The sequence below is a fragment of the Megascapheus bottae genome, chromosome 26 (genome assembly GCF_031878675.1).
Source record: "Megascapheus bottae isolate mThoBot1 chromosome 26, mThoBot2.hap1, whole genome shotgun sequence".
Taxonomy (NCBI): Eukaryota; Metazoa; Chordata; class Mammalia; order Rodentia; family Geomyidae; genus Megascapheus; species Megascapheus bottae.
Window position 1 is genome coordinate 16821971 of NC_143534.1, and position 21181 is coordinate 16843151.

General features: G+C 45.6%; 1 protein-coding gene across 1 annotated transcript in view; it reads left to right on the forward strand.

Annotated features, from left to right (window-relative positions):
• Kiaa1217 (KIAA1217 ortholog) overlaps positions 1-21181 on the forward strand; it is a 241203-nt gene that overhangs the window by 215912 nt on the left and 4110 nt on the right. The window contains exons 9-16 of the mRNA XM_090319023.1: positions 8278-8453; positions 9034-9164; positions 10368-10515; positions 11741-12194; positions 13101-13284; positions 14347-14510; positions 15165-15332; positions 18659-18778. Coding sequence (XP_090175149.1) covers positions 8278-8453; positions 9034-9164; positions 10368-10515; positions 11741-12194; positions 13101-13284; positions 14347-14510; positions 15165-15332; positions 18659-18778 — 1545 coding nt within the window. The remainder of the gene's footprint in view (positions 1-8277; positions 8454-9033; positions 9165-10367; positions 10516-11740; positions 12195-13100; positions 13285-14346; positions 14511-15164; positions 15333-18658; positions 18779-21181) is intronic.

A 21181-nucleotide genomic window follows, 5' to 3' on the forward strand; every position in this document is an offset into this window, starting at 1 on the left:
CATTGAAGAACACTAGTATTTCAAGATAATCGAGAAACACAGGTTTATTGTTAAGAAATTATTAAAGCTCATGGCTTGACTACTCCAAAGGCCAAAGATCTTACCTGCAGCCCAGAAAGCCTGTGTCAGCTGCCAGGTCCTTGCCTAGGTCTCTGGAGTGAAGCCTCTCTTCCTGGTACTCCTTCCTTGTATCGCCATCTGCTGGCTCTTTATAAGGTGTGTGCTCTCTACTGCACCCTCCAAAGAGAAATGAATGATGTATCATTTATGGAACAGTCCCTTAACTGCTCTCAAAAGTGGGCAGGCTTGAGTTTGGAGACAAAGCTAGAATTGTATACCCATAAATGTCACACTTGCCACTGGTGTGATGGCTCACACTTGTAATCCCAGCTATTTGGGAATGGAGATTGGAAGGATCATGGTTCAAGGCCAGCCCGGGCAAAAAGTTAGCAAGACCCCTATGTCAAAACTAAAGAGTCATCATGAGGGACGTCATAGTATAAGACAAGTAAATAAAGCAGAGAGAAGAGAGAAAGAGAGGGAAGAAAGGATACTGGAGTGTGGCTTAAAAGATAGAGTACTTGCCTAGCAAGTACTGAGGCTCAGAGTTCAAATCCTAGGGCTGCCAAAAATAAAAATATCCATATTCTGGTGGATATAAAAATGAATAGACAGCAGGGTGCAGCGGCTCACACCTGTAACCCTAGCTACTCCTGAGATTGAGATCTGAGGATCACAGTTCAAAGCCACTCTGGGCATGAAAGTCTGTAAGACATTATCTCCAATTAAACGCTAAAAAACCAATGTGGTGCTGTGACTGAAATGGTACAGCACTAATCTTGAGCTGACGAGCTCAGGGACAGTGCTTTAGGCCCAGAGTTCAAGCCCCACAACCAACAAAAATAAATAAATAAAAATAAGCCAATGCTAGTGGCTTATGCCTGTAACCCTCACTATTCAAGAGGCTGAGATTTGAGGAGCATCGTTCAAAGCCAGCACAGGGAAGGTAAACCAATGAGATTCTAATCTCTAATTAACCAGCAGAAAACTGGAAGTGACACTGGTTCAGAGTGGTAGAGCCTTGAGCAAAAGAGCTCAGGGATAGAGCCTAAGCCCTGATTTCAAGTCCACCATTAAAAAATAAATAAATAAATAAATAAAATAAAAATAACCACAATAATATCATGTATTGCTGTGGATATTTCCTAGGAGACTGAGGTGACTTTGTTCGTATGGCTGCAGTGTGACGACTGGCCACCCCCTGTAGCTGGCTGGCATTGGTACCTGTCTGGCTAGGAGAGGCCTTCATAGCATGTCCCCATCTCGATCCCCCTAGGAGCTATGGCTCAGTGCAGGACAGTCGTGCATCAAGTTCTTCACCCAGGATCTATCCGTGCTATGGGAGCCACACAAGTTCCTTTATAGCCCAGGTTGCTCAATTTTTGGCTGGTGCTCAGGGAACTGAAGAGTATGCAAATGGGAGAAAATAAACACTGCATGTTCCCCCACCCCCAATGCCATTATTTCTATTACTTTTCCCTTGTCTTTGTATTCTCTTTATCCCTGGCTCTCCTCCCCTCCGGCTGCTGGCTTTTCAGTCAGGGGAATCTCTGTAAGGCAAAAACAACTAATAATAATTAAGCTCTGGCAGCACCAATTCTCCTTCGGTGGACTATTATTATACATCCAAAAATCAAGTGCAACTCCAAAGTGATTATCAGTCCAATAATGGAGCTATCGTCAGAGGTATGTGAACTTCTACAACAGTCTCCAAAGAACAGAAATTGAATTAGAAATTCAAATGTTCTTTGAGCTGTGTTATAAAATCATGAAAGTGAATGAAATCTTTTGTGCTTGGCAGCTAGCTCCAGTAATTAGATAATTAAATCACCGGGAACTCTCAATGGCGGGCATCTCATGTTTGAGAACTCCATTTGTGGAACCAACAGGCTCTGCGCAGGAAAGGAAATGGGACGCAGAGCAGAGGGTATGGATACAGGGAAAAAAAGGGATAGCAAGGAGAAAAGGGAATGAATCTGCAAAACCACCAACCATTCCCCCCCCCCTCTCTCTCTGTCACACACACACACGCACACACACATTCCAACTTTATTTGTGTGGATGAGAAGCTATGCTGCTGGTTCTAGAATGTCCCAGGATAAGAACTAGGATGAATGTGATAGCACATGTCTGAAATCCCACCTCAGAAGGTGGAGGTCTTTGGATCATGGTGTGAGGCCATTCCACGCAAAATCAGCTCAAGACCCAAAAGGGCTGAGAGTTACGGCTCGTGTGGTACAATGTCTGCCTAGCAAATATAGGCCTTGAGCTAAGGCAGCAGTTCTGGTACTGCCAAAAGAAGGGGAAGAGGGAAGGAGGAAGGAATTGTTCCTAGTTCATTATGAATGTTCAACCAATGAGGTGTCTCATGAAAATATTAAGATCGTATCATTGTCACAAAGGGAAAAGTGGGGACGGATGAAGTCCCTACCACCCTGCAAGTCTAGAAGACACAAGGACTTAAAGCTTCCATGCACAGGCTACCCAGTATGCCCTCTGCTGGTTACACATAACGGCACTGCTGTGTGGAGCTCCCACATGGGCTGTGAGTCCTTGCCCACATGCCCTCTGTAATTGGCTGGCCACAATGGAAAAGCTCCTAGCTTATAGGGTCTCTTTAAGGGGTTGTCATCAGTGTCCATTACCCTTATTGCTACACTCAAAAAGATTAAAACGTGTGTGTGTGTTTGTGTGTGTGTGTGTGTGTGCGAGAGAGAGAGAGAGAGAGAGAGACAGAGACAGAGACAGAGAGACAGAGAGAGACAGAGACAGAGAGAGAGAGACAGAGAGACAGAGTCGGTCCTGGTTCTTGAACTCAGGGCCTAGGTACTTGCCCTCAGCTGTTATACTCAAGACTAGCACTCTACCTCTTAAGCCACCGCTCCATTTCTAGGTTTTTGGTGGTCAATTATATATAAGAGTCTCTCAGACTTTCGTGCCTGGGCTGACTTCAAAACATGACCTTCAGGGATGTGGCCTAGTGATAGAATGCTTGCCTAGCATGTATGAAGACCCGGGTTCAATTCCTTGATACCACATACACAGAAAAAGTCAGAAGTGGTGCTGTAAGCTCAAGTTGTAGAGCCCAAGCACAGTGCCCAGGCCTTGAGTTCAAGCCCCAGGACTGCCTCTCCACTCTGAAAAAAAAAATGATCCTCAGATCTCAGCCTCCTGAGTAGCTAGGATTACAGGTGTGAACCACTAGCTCTTGGCAAAAAAATAAAACATTTTGGATGAATGAACGCTTTCCTCCCCAAATGCCCAAGCACTTAACAGTTTTGCCAGGATAATCTTCCAGATCCTCAGACGTGGCTGTGCTTCTGTCCTCTGTGGGCTGAGGACAGAAGGATGTTTCTAGAAGATAATAGGTTATGTGGAGATTGGACTTAAATAGTCAGAAGAGATACGTTCTACTTCTCTCTAAACTCCTTAGTTCTTGTCTATGCACCTTATTCAACTTCTGACTACTTAAACATCCAATTATTTGGGCTTTAGTGTTATATTTTTTTAAATGCCCAAGATGTTGCTGTTTCTTCCTAGAAGAGGGAGGAGCCACATATAAAAAGAATCAGCAGTACACAGAACCCTTGTCTTTGAAAAGCTAGGACTCAACAATTACCATATTGTACCTTTTGATAAAATGCTCCCACATGAGAAATGTCTCAGCGTTATAATCCCATGAGTGAGTGACTAACTCCAGAAAGGACACAGAAGTTGTCCCATGTGGAACAGACTTGACTTCTCCCCCCACCCCATGCCAGAGAAAATAATGCATGGAACTGCTGAAAAAAATAATCCAAGCCATAGCCAGATGTTTATACTACAGGAATCTGTCTGTTATGGAGAGACAGCAGCCCCACAGCATGCCTCTGTGACCAGGTACCTTTTGGTTTGTTCTCAAAGCCAGAGAGAAACCATCAAAATGGCCAGGAGTCTGGCCATTATCCTGATTAGTGTTCAGGGTCATTGCCAGTATTGTGTCCGCTCTCTTCCTGGCTGACTTACCTGAAAAACAGACAATGAGCAGATGAAGTACAGGTCTACTTTGAGATTGGTAAAATTCGATTTCAGCAGTCTTCTACTTTGTTCATGAAATTGATGTGGCTAACTCATTGAGTCCCGTTAAAATTTTAATGGCCAAGAACCTTCTTTCTATCTTAAGTAGTAGGCTTATAAAAATGTCAAAGGCATGTTCAACAAATTACATTCCCAGCTATGAGGGAGTACTTGCAATTCTCCATGTCTCCTTAGTAGATAACTAGAGAACTGAAAAATAAACTGCTTTCAGACCTGGTACCACAGGTAACCCAGGACTTCTAAACAAAGCCCAGCTTCCCCCCGGGGGGCATTTCTCAGATGAGCTGCCGGGAGGGAGGGAGGAGAGAGGCATAGAGTAAGCAGCCCTGTGCTCATCTTGCTGGGCTGGAGGGATAAGATCAAAGGTCAGAGAGCTGAAGCAGCTCCAGTTTGTGGAATGGAGTGCCAAGCAGAGAAAAGCTCTGCAGAGAAAGTAATCTTTGGGTCATTATTTAGTATCAAGCCAAGCACATGTGGAATGAACAGACTCCCTAAGCCAGGCAGAGATTAGTCAGCTAAATACTGTACAGACCTTACACTGGCCTAGGAGCTGTTTGTTTCAACAAACAAGAGGAAAAAATGTGTCCTGTACCTGGATAGTTTGTAAATGTCAAAAGGGTTCTGCCCTTTTTTAGGACTAAGCAAGTCCTGAGGACTATGTGAACAAAGCTTTAAAAATAAGTCTCTAACTGGGTGCCAATGTTTCTCACCCATAATCCTATCTACACAGTAGCCTGAGATCTGAGGATCATGGTTTGAAGCCAGCTGGGCAGGAAAGTACCTGAGATTCTTAATCTCCAAGTAATCACCAAAATACCCAAAGTAGAGCTGTGGCTCAAGTGCTAGAGTACCAGCCTAGAGTTTACAAAAAATTTTATCCTCTCTCGGTTCAAAGTCAGCCTGGGCACCACAAAGCTGTGAAACTCTTATCTCCAGTTAACCTCCAGAAAACTGGAAGTGAGGCTGTGGCTGAATGGGTAGGGCAGTAGCCTTGAGTTGAAGAGCTCAGGGGCAACACCCAGGCCCAGAGGTAGGGTGTAGCCTTGAGCTGAAAAGTACAGGGACAGTGACCAGGCCAGAGTTCAAGCCCCATGACTGACCAAAAAAATAAAAGAACAGTGTCCAGTCTCTGAGTTAAAGCCCTAAGACACACACACACACACACACACACACACACACACACACACACGAGAATGTATGCATGCATGCATGTACCACCTAGCAGTGTAGAAGGGGAAGGAAAGTTCCTTAATGTACAGAATGCAAATCGTGGCAAAGGGCCACACATAACCCAGAGCATCAGGAGCAAGGAGGCAAAGGAGAGCTCCACTATTCACAGTGTTCTTTGTGTCCTCACTAATGTCTCAAGACTAGGAGGGGAACAGACATATGCAGATGGGAAGGCCACTGTTACAGTGTCTTCACTCACAAAGGACGTGACCATGTAAACAAACTCAAAAGGAATTTAAAAAACACTACTAGAGATACATGAGTTTAACACGATCACCAGAACCCATCAGTATATTAATATTTTTCATTAGTGGGTTTATCAATAGAACCCCCCCCTAAATAATAATAAAAGAGTAAATGACTCAAACCTATCACATGGGTTAAAAAATGCACTGAGTTGTCACTGAGTGACAGTAACAAAGTCAAGGCCCTGGGTTCCATCCCAGATCCCAGCACTTAAAAAAAGAAAAAAGAATGAAGCCTGACAGCAGAAGAGGATGCACTGAGGATTCCATTCAAATGACACTGGGGTACAGAACTAGTCCACAATGACAGACAGCAGATGTCCCTGGTGCCAAGAATCCTGAAGGGACTTTTGGGGGACTGAGTGGTAGTTACGCCAGTGCTGCATGCATTTGTCAAAGCAGAAGTGGGTCTTTAAAATGAATGTATTTTATTGTGTTTAAGTATACTTGCATGGAGTTAATTTTCTTGACAGCCATGGCATAAGTGTCACCAGTGATGTAGCCTGTGAGTACGAATCACTCAAGGCTTTGAGAGAGAAATGTGTGCCCACATGAACACACCCTGTCTTCAGCAGTGTATGCCTTCAGCTGTGGCCTGTCGACAGTACCTGTAGCACCAGCCAGGAAGGATGGGGAAACAGAGGAAAGTCGTGAGGACCTAGGTTAATGTTTTTTCCTTCAAGAATTCATTTGTCGGTGCCGGGAGTTTGGCCTAGTGATAGAGTGCTTGCCTAGCATGCATGAAGACCCGGGTTCAATTCCTTGGTACCACATACATAGAAAAAAGCCAGATGTGGTGCTGAGGCTCAAGTGGTAGAGCTCTAGCCTTGAGAAAGTCCAAGGACAGTGCTCAGGCCCTGAGCTCAAGCCCAGGACTGGGAAAAATAAATAAATAAATAGAATTCATTTGTCACTGCCCGTAGCCAGCCAGAGCCAAATGGAAAGTTAGCTCTGTGGTCTGTGAGGTACCCTCAGGGAAGAGCTGGCCCCTCCCCTTCTCTTCTAATATTGGAAGTTGTATTTAAATATTATATCAGTACATCAAATACTGCGTGTACCTACTGTGTGTTCATAACTGGGAAGGAAACAAATGTGTTTTCTTGTCATAGATCAGTGGCAAAAATTCGAATAACCTTATTCCAATCCTGATTGTGTCTTCTAGACATCAAGTGACCCTGAATAAGTCGTTCTACCTCTCGGGGACATACGTTTCCTGTTTACAATTTTAAGACTCTAGGACATTCTAGCAATCACATCTTGATAGTCATTATTAATAGCCATTGCTAGTGAGACCACAACATTATTCAAACTTCTTGTTGCTGAGGGCTGTGACCTCATCTGTCCTCTCACAGCCCTTTCTCAATTCTACCATGCTGGCCTTGGTGACAAGTCAGAATCATCCAAGGGGTTAAAAAGTTCCTAGGGCTAAGGTTGTGTCTCAGATCGAGTAAGTCAACCTCTCCCAGGCAAGCACTCTACTGCTGAACTATAAAATTCAAACCTTGATCCTGTGAGTCGGTATCCCTTTATAGCTCAGTCTATCCCTGAATTGATGATCCTCCTGTCTCAGGCTGGAATTACAGGTGTTCTAAATCTACCACCCAGAGTGAGCAGCATTGCCCTCCTCCCCAGGCAAAGAGATGGATAACATAACCATGATCACACAGCCACCAAGTAAGCCTAGAACTTGAACCCAGGCAATAATCTCTATGGAATACTGACATTGGGACCTGTGTGGTTCCTACCCCAAGCAGGAATCAAGTCCATGGTTAGGCCTCAGTGTGCCAATGCTGGACCACTGACAAGAATCTCCTCCCTGGAGATTATTGGCCATAGTTGAGGAATAGCCCACAAAACCAAGGGAACAGTGGAAATTTATGAACTGATATTTCTGGGGGACTTTGGGGGTCATGTAGTAATATCACTGTTATTGTTAAGGCTGGTGGGGGAATTCATGTGATGGATAAACTGCAGGAAAGTTCTCCTGCCCAAGGACACAAGTGTTGGCTCGTCATCCTCTGCTCTGTGGAATGAGAAGCCAGAGTTCCATAAACTTAATGAAAATTCTGGGCTTAGGTATACAAGCCACCTTCATCAAATCCAGAAAAACTAGCCAGCCACTACCAACAGCACTAAGTCTGAGTCTAAGGTGTTGCTTGCTGACACTCTACAAACAATTGCAGCCACAGACTCACTGTTCATGGGTACTGCAAAGCGCTCCATGGCTGCATAGCTCGAGTAATCTTCAGAACAGCCATGCCAAGAAAATTAGATGCCCTGGTTAGAGAGAGAAAAGGAAATGGAAATGGACCGCAACAAAGTCTATGTAATATACCCATAGTCTCACAGTGGGGTCGGAAGAAGGCTCAGAGATTGGTTCAAAGCCTGCTTGGCCCCAGATGCTGTGTTCTTGGCTCTTCTGTATGAAACACGTCTACAACGCACGGGTCAGAACATACATATAGAAAGGATCCAAGGTACAGTAGACACAGGCGTGCAAGTCTGGTTATCACTCAGCTGTTAGTTAAAGAAGGATTAGGATACCATTTTACATGCTTCCCATTCTCAGAGAAATAATGGGCTGTAGGTCGTTTGAATCTACTTCAAAGGCAGCACAGTACCAGTCAGGCAGAGCCCACTGAGGCTGACTTTCCTTGTCCAACAGCTGCAGAACCAGGAGCTGCTGAGAGCAATGCTGAAGAAGGCAGAGTTAGAAATCAGTAGCAAAGTGATGGAGACCATGAAGAGGTTGGAGGATCCCGTGCAACGACAGCGCACCCTGGTGGAGCAAGACAGACAGAAATATCTCCATGAAGAGGAGAGGATCATCAAGCAGTTAAGGTAAGCGTCAGTCTCTTGAGGCATGTCTAGCTGTTTGCCCTGAAAAATGATTTTTCTCACCAGGGAGAGACTGGTGTTTTCTCCCTCTGTGTTTATTGAATCCATACTATGTGCAGTCAAGAGTTTTACTGTTCCCGATGTCAATACTTCTCCATGGAGGTCTGAAAGAGCCAACAATCTCAGGTGACCAAGCCGGTTAGTTTCCTTACAAGTTAGAACATGGTCCTCTGTTCTAAGGCTTAGCACATCTAATTAAAGTGAGTGAATGGCAAAACCCAATGATAAATAAAAAGTGCACTTAATCTCAGTAAATTAAAACTAAGGAACTAAAACTAGCCTGCTATTAGCCAAGCATACTTTCTCCCCTCTGGCTAACCGATCCCCTTGTCAGTTGGCCCACAAAAGGTAGAAGGTCCTTTGCACTTCTCAGACTATCCCAAGCCAAACCCGGGGCTCCTGCCATCCACACGTGTAGGGGGAGGGTGGTGAGGTGTGATCTGATGGTGGCAGCCTCCTGCACCTGTCCCTCCTCAGGTTCCTCTCAGTGAGCTCCATCTGACTCTTCTGCTTCCTTCTGCAGTGAGCTGGAGGACTTTGTGGAAGACTTAAAGAAAGACTCTTCGTCAGCCAGCCGAGTGGTGACTCTGAAAGATGTGGAGGATGGGGCATTCCTTCTGCGGCAGGTGGGGGAGGCTGTGGCCTCTTTGAAGGGTGAGTGTTCTGCTGGAGAGAAGTGTCCGTCAGTTGGGAGCCTTTCATGTCTGTCTGCGCTAGCAAGGGTGGTGTGTGCCTTCATGGAAGGTTGAAGCAGGAAGATCCCCTTAGGCCAGGATTTTGAGACCAGTCTAGGGAATCTCAAATTTTAAAATATAAGGCTGAAGGCGGGCACGGTGGCTCACACATGTAATCCTAACTACGAAGGAGGCTGAGATCTGAGGATCACAGTTCAAAGCCAGCCCAGGCACAAAAAATCTGTGAGACTCATCTCCAGTTAACCACCAGAAAACCAGAAATGGTGCTGTGGCTCAAGTGGTAGAGCATCGACCAGAGTTCAAGCCCCATGACTGACCAAAAAAAAAGGCTGAGCCCAGGAGTAGAATAAAGAAGATTGAGGACAATATTTCTTAGAGGGAAGGATGCAGTGAATGTAATAGAGGAGGTGAAATTGGAATATAGCACTAACATGTGGAAATATAACAATGAAGTCCTCTACCTATATAATGATATAGCTGATAAAAGTCACAAAAGAAGCAAGGAAGGAAGGAAGGAGAGAAAGAGAAAGAGAGAGAGGTGGGGAATGAAAGAGAAGGAAGGAAGGAAGCTAGCTAGCTGGCTAGTTAGCTGAACATGAAGACCATTCCTATAATCTGAGCTACTCAGGAGACCAAAATCAGGAAAATCTCTGTTCAAGGCCAGCTCAGGCAAAAATTTAGTGAGACCCTCATCTCAATTACCCAAGCATGTAATCCCACCTAGAGGCATCGGTAGAAAGATCATAGTCTGAGACTGACCCCAGACACAGATTTAAACCCTACTGAAAATAAAACTGAAATAAACACTGTCAAATAGTGCAAGATGCATGCATGTCTCACCCAGGGACACTTGGCAGGTGCTGTCTGGGCACTTGGGATGTGACGCAGAACAAAGTGGCCTTCTATTTCAGTGGTCGAGACTAAATGATACTATAAATCCTTTCTGTTCACCAGGCCAAAATACCAGGACATCTGAACCCTGTTCATTAAAAACAACATAACATTCTGTTGGCTTATCCCAGAGATACAGGAAATGGGTCTGGAGGAAGAGGGAGCACTTCCTGAGTGCTCAGGATGGGGAGGAGGGACCTGGGGATCCAGCCAGAGTTGGGGTGGAGGGTCAGGCTTTGTCCTACAATCCACCAGCTGCTCCGCCCCGCAGGAGAATTTCCAACCTTACAAAACCGGATGCGTGCAGTGCTGCGCATTGAGGTGGAGGCAGTGCGATTTCTGAAGGAGGAGCCGCACAAGCTGGACTCGCTGTTGAAGCGCGTGCGCAGCATGACGGACGTCCTCACTCTGCTGCGGAGGTGACCAGGAGGGCCGGGGGTGGGGGGGCATGGGGACAGGACTGGGCACTCCAGTGTGGCAGCTTCCCACACTGTAGGTGCTGTGCCTGGGCATCAGACCCCTCTGGCTCATCCTTGGGCTTAATAGGAATATACATGGAATCAGGCACCAGTGGCTCATGCCAGTGTTCATAGCTGCTCAGGAGGCTGAGGTTGAGGACTGAGGTTCAAAGCCAGCCTCAGCAGGTAAATCCACAGGACTCTTACATCCAATTAATCACCAAAAGGCCAGAAGTCGAGATGTGGCTCAAATGGCAGATCACCGGTTTTGAGTGAAAAAGCCATGCAAGAGAAGTTAGGCTCCAGAACCAACACACACACACAACACACACACACAACACACACACACACACACACACACACACACACACCATTTCTATACACATGCTAAGCACATGCTTAGCATGCCTGAGACCCTATATCCCATCCCCTACACTGCAAAATTGTTACTGTTATTATGGTTAAAAATAAAATTAGTAGACAAAGTACACAATATTTTTGAAAAGCATTTGAAGGTGAGTTAAAGTCACATTTTCAAGTTTAAGAAGGGTTTCACATACAATCTTATTATCCTGTCTCACTTCTGGGCTAACTTCTCAGTTCAGCTGGAAGACAAGAAATAGAAATAAATGAGTCTTTCTTCAGTGATCTGCTGTCTTTCTTCAGTGATCTGCTGCAACAACACCTGAGAACATGCTGGGTTCCCCTCTCAGAGAAAACTCACCCCCACCCGACATGAGCCTGTCCCCTCAACAGGTTGAGCCTACCTAACAAAGAGGATCGCCATGGCAACAGACTCGAGTCCTTGCTTGCTTTCAGTAAAGAGGAAATTCTAGACATTGACACTTCGAGGAGGACTTAGAAATCTGGGGCTATAGCTCAGTGGTAGAGCACTTGCCCCTTGTGAGCTGGGCCCCGGTTTTGGTCTCCAGCATCACCACCAGAAAAGATAAACAAATTCCTACAAATAAGTGTCGCATTGGAGGTTCAGGGAGCACACTGGGAATCAGCCTCCTCTATTGTCCACTCTGTCTTTAAACTTCAGGAAGTTTCCATAGAAACCTTCATCCCTGTACTGCTCCTCTGAGCTTAGATGAGCTTGGGATGAGTTCATTCCAGTCCACCACCATGGTAAAGCATGGCAGACACATTTCAGCAGCTCATGTTGCCATGTGGTTTCTCCTAGACATGTCACCGATGGGCTGCTGAAAGGCACGGATTCGGCCCAGGCCGCACAGTATGTGGCCATGGAGAAGGTCACAGCTGCAGAGGTGCTGAGGAAACAGGAGGAGGCTGCACAGGCCTCTGGGCAGCATGGTGCGGGACTCCCTGGTGATACGAAGTCGGAGATGGTGGCCCTGGCTGCTGGCATGACAGTGCATCACGTGCAGAGTTCTCCCGTGGTCATCCAGCCATCCCAGCGCTCTGAAGCCCTGCCCAGCCCCGCCCAGAACATGCCTGGGGGCACAGGTCCCCACACGGCCAGCCCCACAGCGCTCACACAGGAAGTGACCCCCGTGCTCCAGTCGACTCTGGTCCCCCAGTCCCCTCAGACACCTGTGAATGGTTCTGCCATGCAGAGTTTATTCATTGAAGAAATCCACAGTGCAAGTGCAAAGAACAGGGCAGCATCCATCGAGGTACAGCCCCAGGACCGTGCCCTTGGGAGGCCATAGTCTGACTGTAAAAGTATTAAGAGAGGAAGGCATAAATAGATTGGAGATAGATTTTCTGTAGTCAAAAATAGATTAGCAAAGTTATAATAGCTTGATAGCCAGAGTAAGGAAAGGTGATCAATCTTGAAAAGCACGATGCCAAACCTGGAGCAAGAGGAAGTGGGGTATGCTGGGAATGTGTAGCTGGGTCGCTTGCAGAAAGCCCTGACTTGCAGCGTTCACCAGGCCCCATGGTGTAAATCCCCCCGCCATGGAAGCTGTCAGCCCCTGGCATAGGTGAAGGTTGAGGTGCAGAAAAACATGCCAGTGCTTCTTGAGCCTCTGAGTGCTGCTTCAAGCCTCTGTTGTGTTGAGGGCAATTTAGGGTTAGAAGGCTACCACTGGAAGGCTGCAGGGCCTGGGGAAGCAAAGGTGCCAAGACATTGTGGGATGGGGATGCAGGAGCAGAGGCTAGGGCTGTAAGTAAATCTCTTCGATGGCGAGTAATGATGTAAGGACAGAAAACCAGCTGGAAGCTCATTTCAGAGTCTGAGGATCAGTCTGAGATAGGTAGAGTATCTTTTGAAGGTATCCAAGGCAGATATGACAGATGTGACCTGTGATTTTAAACAGCATCTTTAGAAATCTGGACATAGTCTACAGAATTGCTTGAGGTAGTGGTAGGTCTGGTTTTAAGGCAGCTGGGTGATTGCAGTTATGATACAGTGAAAAGCAGGGGCAGGCAAAATTGAAACTTTTGAGTATGCAAGCATCCCTCATGTGGAAACCAGGACATTATTTTACCAACACTTGTGCTCCACCCCTTTCACTGTGTTGTGAAACCTCCAGACTAAATTATGTTTTTCCTTTGGCTTTAAAATTTTGCCTCAGAAAGCAGAGCGGAAATGGGAAGAAAAGAGGCAGAATCTAGACCACTATAATGGGAAACAGTTTGAGAAGCTCCTGGAAGAAGCTCAGGCCAATATCATGAAGTCGATTCCTAACCTGGAAATGCCACCAGCCTCAAGCCCACTGCCAAAGGGGGGAGCCCCAGAGGACAAGCGGGAGTTCTCAGGTGAGGGCTGGCCCCATAGCACGTACGTTGGAGTTGTGAGGCCTGGCTGTCCTTGAGTCATTATCCTGTCACATGAATATGCTCATGTTGAGCCCTGGGGACATCTTCTTTGTCAAAAATTGTATAAAATTTGCAAGAGCAAATCTGAATTATGCTATTGGAACAATATCCAAAGAAAGAAATCTGCATTTCCTATGCATGGGTGTCCTGCAGCTTTTCTGAAGCTCCCAAAATGATAAAAGCCAATTTGAATTTTGCAAGTCAAAATTATTACTGGGTATTTCACTGACTCAACTCTGGAAGTTTAAGCATCAGTGTGTCCATATTAACGTAAAATATAGACATGTACCTCCCAAAACGGACCACATATGTGACGGCGGGCTCTTAGGAGGACAAGCCTTGTAACTTCGTCGCCATCTGGTTTGGGGGTACTTTCTGCCCTCTTCACACACACACAGAATGGCCTTAGGAGGCATTCCTCTGAGTTGAGTACCTGTCCCTAACTAACCAACTCATGTTTAACTTCTAGAAACTCAAACATCTTACTCTTCCCCTAGTGACAAAACCATGTGCCTTTTTCTGACTGTGATATTTTGTACATAAACATGTTTTACTTGCTGCCTGATGTCTGGGTTTTTGTTTTGTTTCATTTGTGCTGGTCTTGGGGCTTGAACTCTGAACCTGGGCACTGTCCCTGAGCTTCTGTGCTCAAGGTTAGTGCTCTGCCACTTGGGCCACGGCTCCATCCTGCCCAACCCCCCTTGTTTGCAGAGTGTCTATGGAAAGCTAGAGTTGTATGTGGGTATGTATTGCTTTGAACACACCAGCGAGAAGGGCAGCATTGTAAGAACAGAGCCAGGGAAAGTGAAAGGTACTCCTGTAGGGTCTTTCTGAGATTTAAATACAGTTGATCTCTCCTAATCATTGCGCTGAGGAGAGCATGGGAATTTCCAGGTCATATTGTATTGTCTAAATAGCAATGTAGTGGCTTTCTAAACACTGTTTTGGCTTTGAAATGACTCGCTGTTTTGCTCTGTTTGTTTGCATTTATTTGTTTTCCAGAAGACTCTCCAAATTCTGAACAGGATGTGGATAAGCTCGGGGGACGGTCACCCCCTCCTCCTCCCCCACCCCCTCGGCGAAGCTGCCTACCTGGGTCGGGGCTCACCACCACGAGGTCAGGCGATGTGGTCTACACGGGCAGAAAGGAAAGCCCCAGCTCTAAGGTCTGATGGCCTAGGCCCGGATGCCTGCCCCTCCCTGTAGACAAGGTTCTGTCTGAATAGAACAAGTAGTAAGGCAGAGAAGGAAAGTAAAATCTCCCTGGCCAGGACGTGGCATTGTAGCAGACTGCACTCAGCACCACGACCGTCAGCTTTACTTGATTTTCAGCTTTGACAGCTGAAATATTCAGGGCAAATCACAAGCTACTTTGCACACTGAGCATGTTGGAGGTGACAGTGAATGGGGTTGGAGAGAAGGGAAAGGAAGGTGGTCTGAGGTGCGATTAGCTGACAGAGCTCTGGGAAGCTTATACAGAAAGCTTTGAAGATGCTCTAGCTTCCCCTTAGCATGTGTCTCTTGGATTAAATGTAAAACACAATTTCCAAGGAAATATCATATGTGGAGAATCTTTTGAGAAAGCGTTAAATGTCGAGTTATAATTTTATTAGAATGTGGGTATTTGTTCACTAAAACTTGGCAATAACAAACTGTCAAATTTAATGTGAGGGACTGAATCAGCCTTTCATTTAGGTGTAAAGAGGCAGGAAGCCAGCAAGCCAGGCAGTGAGGAGCCGCCTGGAGATCCTCTTTTCTTGTTTGCATTTGTCACCTCTGGGAGGTCTTAGGCAAATACCTGTGGTCTGAATCTCTCATAGGCAAGCGGTGATGATGCTGGAGCTAGCCCACAGACTAGAGCCACCAAGAGTGCCACAGAGCAGCCTGCCCCAGCCTGGGTCCATTCCCACCCACCAGTTCCTACTTCCTCCTCGAAAGATGAGGAAGAGGAGGAAGAAGAAGGAGATAAGATCATGGCAGAACTACAGGTATGTGGGTGAGGTGACTTCTGTAGGTTGTCTTTGGGGGCTCTTGGGCAGTCGCTCAAGTTTGTTACCTGGAGAGAACTGGAGAAGGGTGCTGGATATGGACCAAGGTAGGTGTGTCTTCTGGCCTTGGCCTTTACTTTCCAAGATGGCGCTGAAGCAGTTTCTGGTGCATCTGTAAGATGCACAAATAATGACTATTTTTACAGAACTCCAGAAAGTTTATACATATGCAAAAGTTTGTACATACGTAAAATCAGTTATATACCTTCCTAGCTCTGGAACTAGGATTCACTTCTATTTCTTTCAGGTTTATTAGTCTCTGCTTTATCTCTCTCCCACCCACCCCCACACAAAATAAGCTGGGGATTAGAAATTGTGGCTATTGTCTTGTGAGGACTGAGTGTGACCCCCTGTAGGTGGGGTCTTCTGTTGCTTCTTATCTTTCGACTGACTAACATTGAACCAGGACTCAAAGCCAATGGCTGGCTGCTTGTAGGTTACACCAGATCTCTACTCAATGTCAGTGCCATCTTTCAGCTCTTCTGTAGCTCTGAATAACTGGATTTCCCCTTTCCCTCAGCCCATTTGAATGATTATATTTGGTTAGTTTTTTTCAGCTATTTACTTTGTAACCTGTGGAGGCAGTTCACCCAATAACAACTGGGGCTCATTTGTGAATACATTGAGTATTATACATTGTTATAAAATTTCTCTCCAGAAGTGATCCCACTTACTCTCATGGATATGATTCTAGAAGCATGTTCTAAACTTTGTCACATGAGAGACGTTGTACACATCTAACCTTTATTAGTATTTTGTTTGATTCGGGTTTTAGATGTCAGCCTCTGGGGACCTGTGAGCCAACTTACCATACCCGTGGTTTGTGCTAGTCCATGTCATCCTCAAGGCGCTCGTTCTGCTCTGGTTTGCATGGTAATGGTGGCCGGCACAGTACTTCTTGAATGGTACAGTGACAGTAGGCTACTTATTACTGTGTAGTATGTGTGACCCCATTCACACTCCCTAAAAATCACAGATGTCCTGGGAGTCCGCATCATGATGCAGATTGGTTACAGGTTGGAGAATGGTCAGAGACTCATTCATAACTGCATCAAGTTAACACCTTTGAGCCTCAGAGAACAGCCATAGATTTGTTGCAGTCATTTCCAGCCTCTACTGGAGGATGAGGATGTTTTCTACCAATGAAGTCTTAATCTTCTATAACCTCTTTGATGACCCTTTACCTAAGGGTGGAGTAGCTGGCTTCTTGCAGTGTGACTTGTGGCTATTTAATTATGATACATGAAGGACTCCTTTCCAACTGGAACTTGTTGGCCCTCATGTTGGGATAAAAATGCAACCTGCTGCCAAGCGCAGTGGCTCACACCTGTAATCCTGCTACTCAGCAGGCTGAGATCTGAAGATCGAGGTTCAAAGCCAGCCCAGGCACTAAAAAGTCTGTGAGATTCTTATCTCTGATTAATCACCAGAAAACCGGAAGTGGCGCTGTGGCTAAAGGGATAGGGCAGTAGCCTTGAGCTGAAGAGCTCAGGGAAAGCACTCAGGCCCAAGTCCCATGACTGACAAAACAACAACAACAAAAATCAACCTGCCCAGCCAGGAAGCTGACAGATGGTTCTGGCTTCTTTACTGGTACTTGCTCTGCAATCAGACACCTGTCAGAATGAAGGGACTCCACAGGGCCCTTTAAGAATAGTCATGAAACAGCACCCACAGCTTGGTGTCATCAGGCATCAAGAAAATTGAAGCTTTGAAATCCAGGGCCTCACAGTCCAAAGGGATGTAAGTGACCTCCAAAAGTGGTGCCATCAATAAGCAGAGAAGCCAAGTATGTCCAGGGCAAGGCAGGATTGGCTTTCTAAGGAGCAAGGGGGGTAGGGGGAGGGTGGCCGGTAGAGTGAAGAACAAAGCACCAGAGAATCAGTCCCAGATGTAAGACATGCTGCTGCGGTGTCCTCTTACAGAAGCCACACCTTCTTCTCGCTCCCTGGCCAGTTATTTCCGAATGAGAGCACTTGCCATAAAGAAAAGACTGGGCAATTATTTGAGATCATTTATTTAAATGAGAGATTTTTAGTCCCAGCCACACATTCAAATTAACTTCTATAACCCAAAGGTTCTGATTTGTCTATTTTCTGAGTACAGTTGAACAACAGGATTTTTCTTTTGCTTGGATGAAAATTGCCAGTGCTCATGAATGAAGGTCTCAGACTTCCCATCTCTCTCTTGCCCTTGTGAGCAGTATCAAGAGACGCTTCCAGCCCTGCAGAGCCAGCTCCACTTTCCCTCTGTCTGAGAACCTGTCTCCTGACAGCTTTTGCATAGCCAGCTCTTGTCTCTAGTTTCCATGGTGGATCTCTAGGGCCACTTAGGGCTTCATGGATGCAGAAGCCTGGGATTTCGTTGCACACCAACAACAAGTGGGGGAAGCCTGTCGCTACGTCGGAGAGTAAAGGTTTAAAATGTCTGTCTTGTGAAGGTTTTTTTCCTCTGTGTTTCAAAAGGCTGGCTTTGAAAATGAAGAAAAGAATAGGTTTTAGTCATGTACATACCCAATAATGTTAAAGATCAAAACAAACTAGACACAGGGACACATGACTGTCGTCCTTAGGAGTCTCACATTAGGAGGATCATAGTTGGAGACCAGAGTGTGCAAAACAAGTTCTTGAGGCTTCATCCAAATAGAAAGGGTTGGGCATGGTGGCACATGCCTTCATCCCAGCTACAGTGAAAAAAAGATACAACACTGGTCTAGAGTGGCATGTACAAAAAAAATGATATTCTGTCTCAAAAGTAATCAAAGCAAAAAAGGGCTAGTGGCATTACCCAAGTGAGTGGTAGAGTATCTACCTAGCAAGTTCAGAGCCCTGAGTTCAAATCTCAGTACCATCACCAATGAAAGAAGGCATAGCAAGAAGCCCTACTAAGCACAAACGCCATTCAGCTCAAAGAGGGTCAAGGTATTCCCATCTTCTTCTTGTTGTTGCTTTCCTTTTCTTTCGTTGGTGTTCAAGATGGAACCCAGAGCCTTGTACTAAACTTAGACCTTCCACTGAGCTACCAGCCTGCCCAAGAGCATTCCTGTCCACATTAGTGTGGAGAGGAAGCCTCAGCCCCGGGCTCAGCTCTGATGCCAGTTGTACACCACGAAACCCAGCAGGGGAGTGGAGTCCAGCGTGCTGCCTCCCTGGCGTGAGCCTGCACGGCTCCAGGCCTGAGTCCCCAGGCCTGCCTTCCTGCCTGTCTCCCATTTTTCTGCTCCTTACACTTGGATCCCTTTTAACCTTGGTATTTTAATCCCTTAGGCATTCCAGAAGTGTTCCTTTATGGATGTAAATTCAAACAGTCATGCTGAGCAGTCCCGGGCTGACAGTCACGTTAAAGATACTAGGCCAGGCGCCACAGTCCCTCCCACGGAGAAGAAGGTAACACGTCCCACCCACCCACTTGCCACATGGCCAGCAGCCTGCCTTCTTTTCTGGCATACTAACCCCCGGCTCTATCATGCTGACCTCTGCGCCCTGTGTCTTTTCCTCTTCCCTCCCCATCACCACACTAATAGAGACACTCCTAGCTGTGTCAGAGATGCCTGGCTCCGTTGTCCAAAATAAATGGTGTCTCTGTGCACAGTGCCCCATTGTCTATGCAAAAGCAAGACTCTGCCTCCCCAAACTATTTATCTTTCAGGATTTTTCTAGAACAACTCTAAAGGAAAAACAAAACAGCAACAACAACAACAACAAAAAACAACAATAGAGGCTTTGAGGCACAGCTCAGCAGCAGAGAGCCAGCCTAGCAAGTGTTAGATCCTGAATTCAAACCCAAATACTACCCCTCCCCAAAACAGTACAACAAATGAAAGGAACAGCTACCAATATGTGGAGGTATATAGAATTTTCCTACTTTTTAGCATACTTTCTGGACCAAAAAGAAGCGTTTGTTAAAAATAGGTGAATAAGCCAGGTATCAGTGGCTGAGGGCTGTAATCGAGCTGCTCGTGAGGCTGATGTCTGAAGATCATGGTTTGAAACCAGTCTGGGCAGGAAAGTCCATGACGTTCTTTTTTCCAGTTTATCACCAAAAGGCCTGAAAGGGGCTCAAATGATAGAGTGCTAGCCTTGAAGGAAAGAAAACAAAGGGGGGGGGTGAATATTAGAGGTTAATAGAAGTATTGGGAAACAAGCACACGACATATGGGATCGTAGAAATATACAAATCCATGTACATGCCAACCCAAGGGCACAAACACAACTTGTGCAAAGTAGTGTCAGTTTTTGAAGTACATCTTCCAAGGCAGTGAATTTCTAATAGTTTCGGTGCTACAGTATAGTTGTGGCTTCAAAAAGCTGTGCAGACTATAAAATAAAGCTGCTGTCATTGCATACGTACTTAAGGGAAAGGAACTTAGCCAGAGTTCACAAAATTAGAGATACAATTTTTAGTTAAATGTAACACATTTCTGATCTGGGGATTTAATGCCATCTCATTTTAATTATGACTGATACTGAAAAAAAAAAACCTTTATCAACTCAGTTCTTAATGTTTCTCGCTAGGAACTTCTACTTGAGAATCCAGAGACTGTAGCTTGCCTTTAGTAAAGTTAAGCAGGGCTTCATCAAATGCCCAGCACAGTATTTAATTACAGATGCTTATTCTGGATCAATTATTAGAAAGTAGTAGGTAGATCTATTTTGTAATGGCCTCAATATTTGTCATTATTAACCTGTGTGTGAGCTATCTGACTACCCTTCCTTTCATAAGTCAAGTGTATTCTTAAATTTTTTTTCTCCTGTCATAACACTCTAGCCTAGCAATTGACTTTTCTACAGGTTTTGTAGCTGTCTATATTTTGTTTTTTGTCTTTATTCATATTAAGTGTGTTTCTCCAATTGTCTTAAGCAATCCAAATCTTAGGGCCCATAATCAGATATGAAAGAGGCTTAAGGACCTTTCACAGTCTAACCTACCTAAGTCTATAAACAGTCATTGTCTGTAGACAAGATGGCTCTAAAGTTCATGAGTTTGTTTTCCAAACGTATTCCTTTTCCTAGCCTGATGATAAAAATGAGTGTTGGTGTCACAGATGAAGGTGACATCTTTAACTTGGTCTTTCCTTTGGAGTATTCCTGCTAATCAGTATTAGAGAATGTTGTGTTGCACGGGAACGTAGGGAATATGTGACAATTGGTGTGACATTGTGACAATAGTTGGGCTGGAGGTGCGATTCATGTGGTAGAGTGCCTGCCAACCAGGCTCAGGGGCCTGAGTTCAAATCCCAGTACTTCCCCCCTATTAAATAAGACAGAAACCAGTGAATGTGGCATGGCCCTTGAACAACCAGAACATATCTGAGCCACAGCTTTCAGTTAACAGGACCAGCGTGTCCCCAGCCAGGCTCGCATCTTCCTGGGTTTTGTGTGACTTGTCCCTTCTTTGATTCAGAGAATAAATTCTCTCTTGGGTGCTAGCATGACATGCTAACCTGCCAGCTCCATCTTCAGAGTTGAAACTAGGCCAGAACCTTGTTGTTTTTTTCTTCTTACAGCCTTTTACTTCATATGTGGTTTTATCATCTGAATATAAAATCCCACCAAAGGAATTATATTGTTCCATTGTAGCACTTGAGTCCCTGCCCTTATGTGGGGACTAGGTGGGGAGCAGCTCGAGTTGAAGGGGAGACGGAGATGTTTGTGGACTAATGTGCTGGTGAATGTGTCTCTGTGATCGATGCTGGCTTTGTTGTTTATGTGAGTCCTTGGCTGGGAGGAGCCGTCTTTCCTTTTTAACCAAGGCAGTACCACTTCTCTGGGTTGACTTTGGCTTGGCCT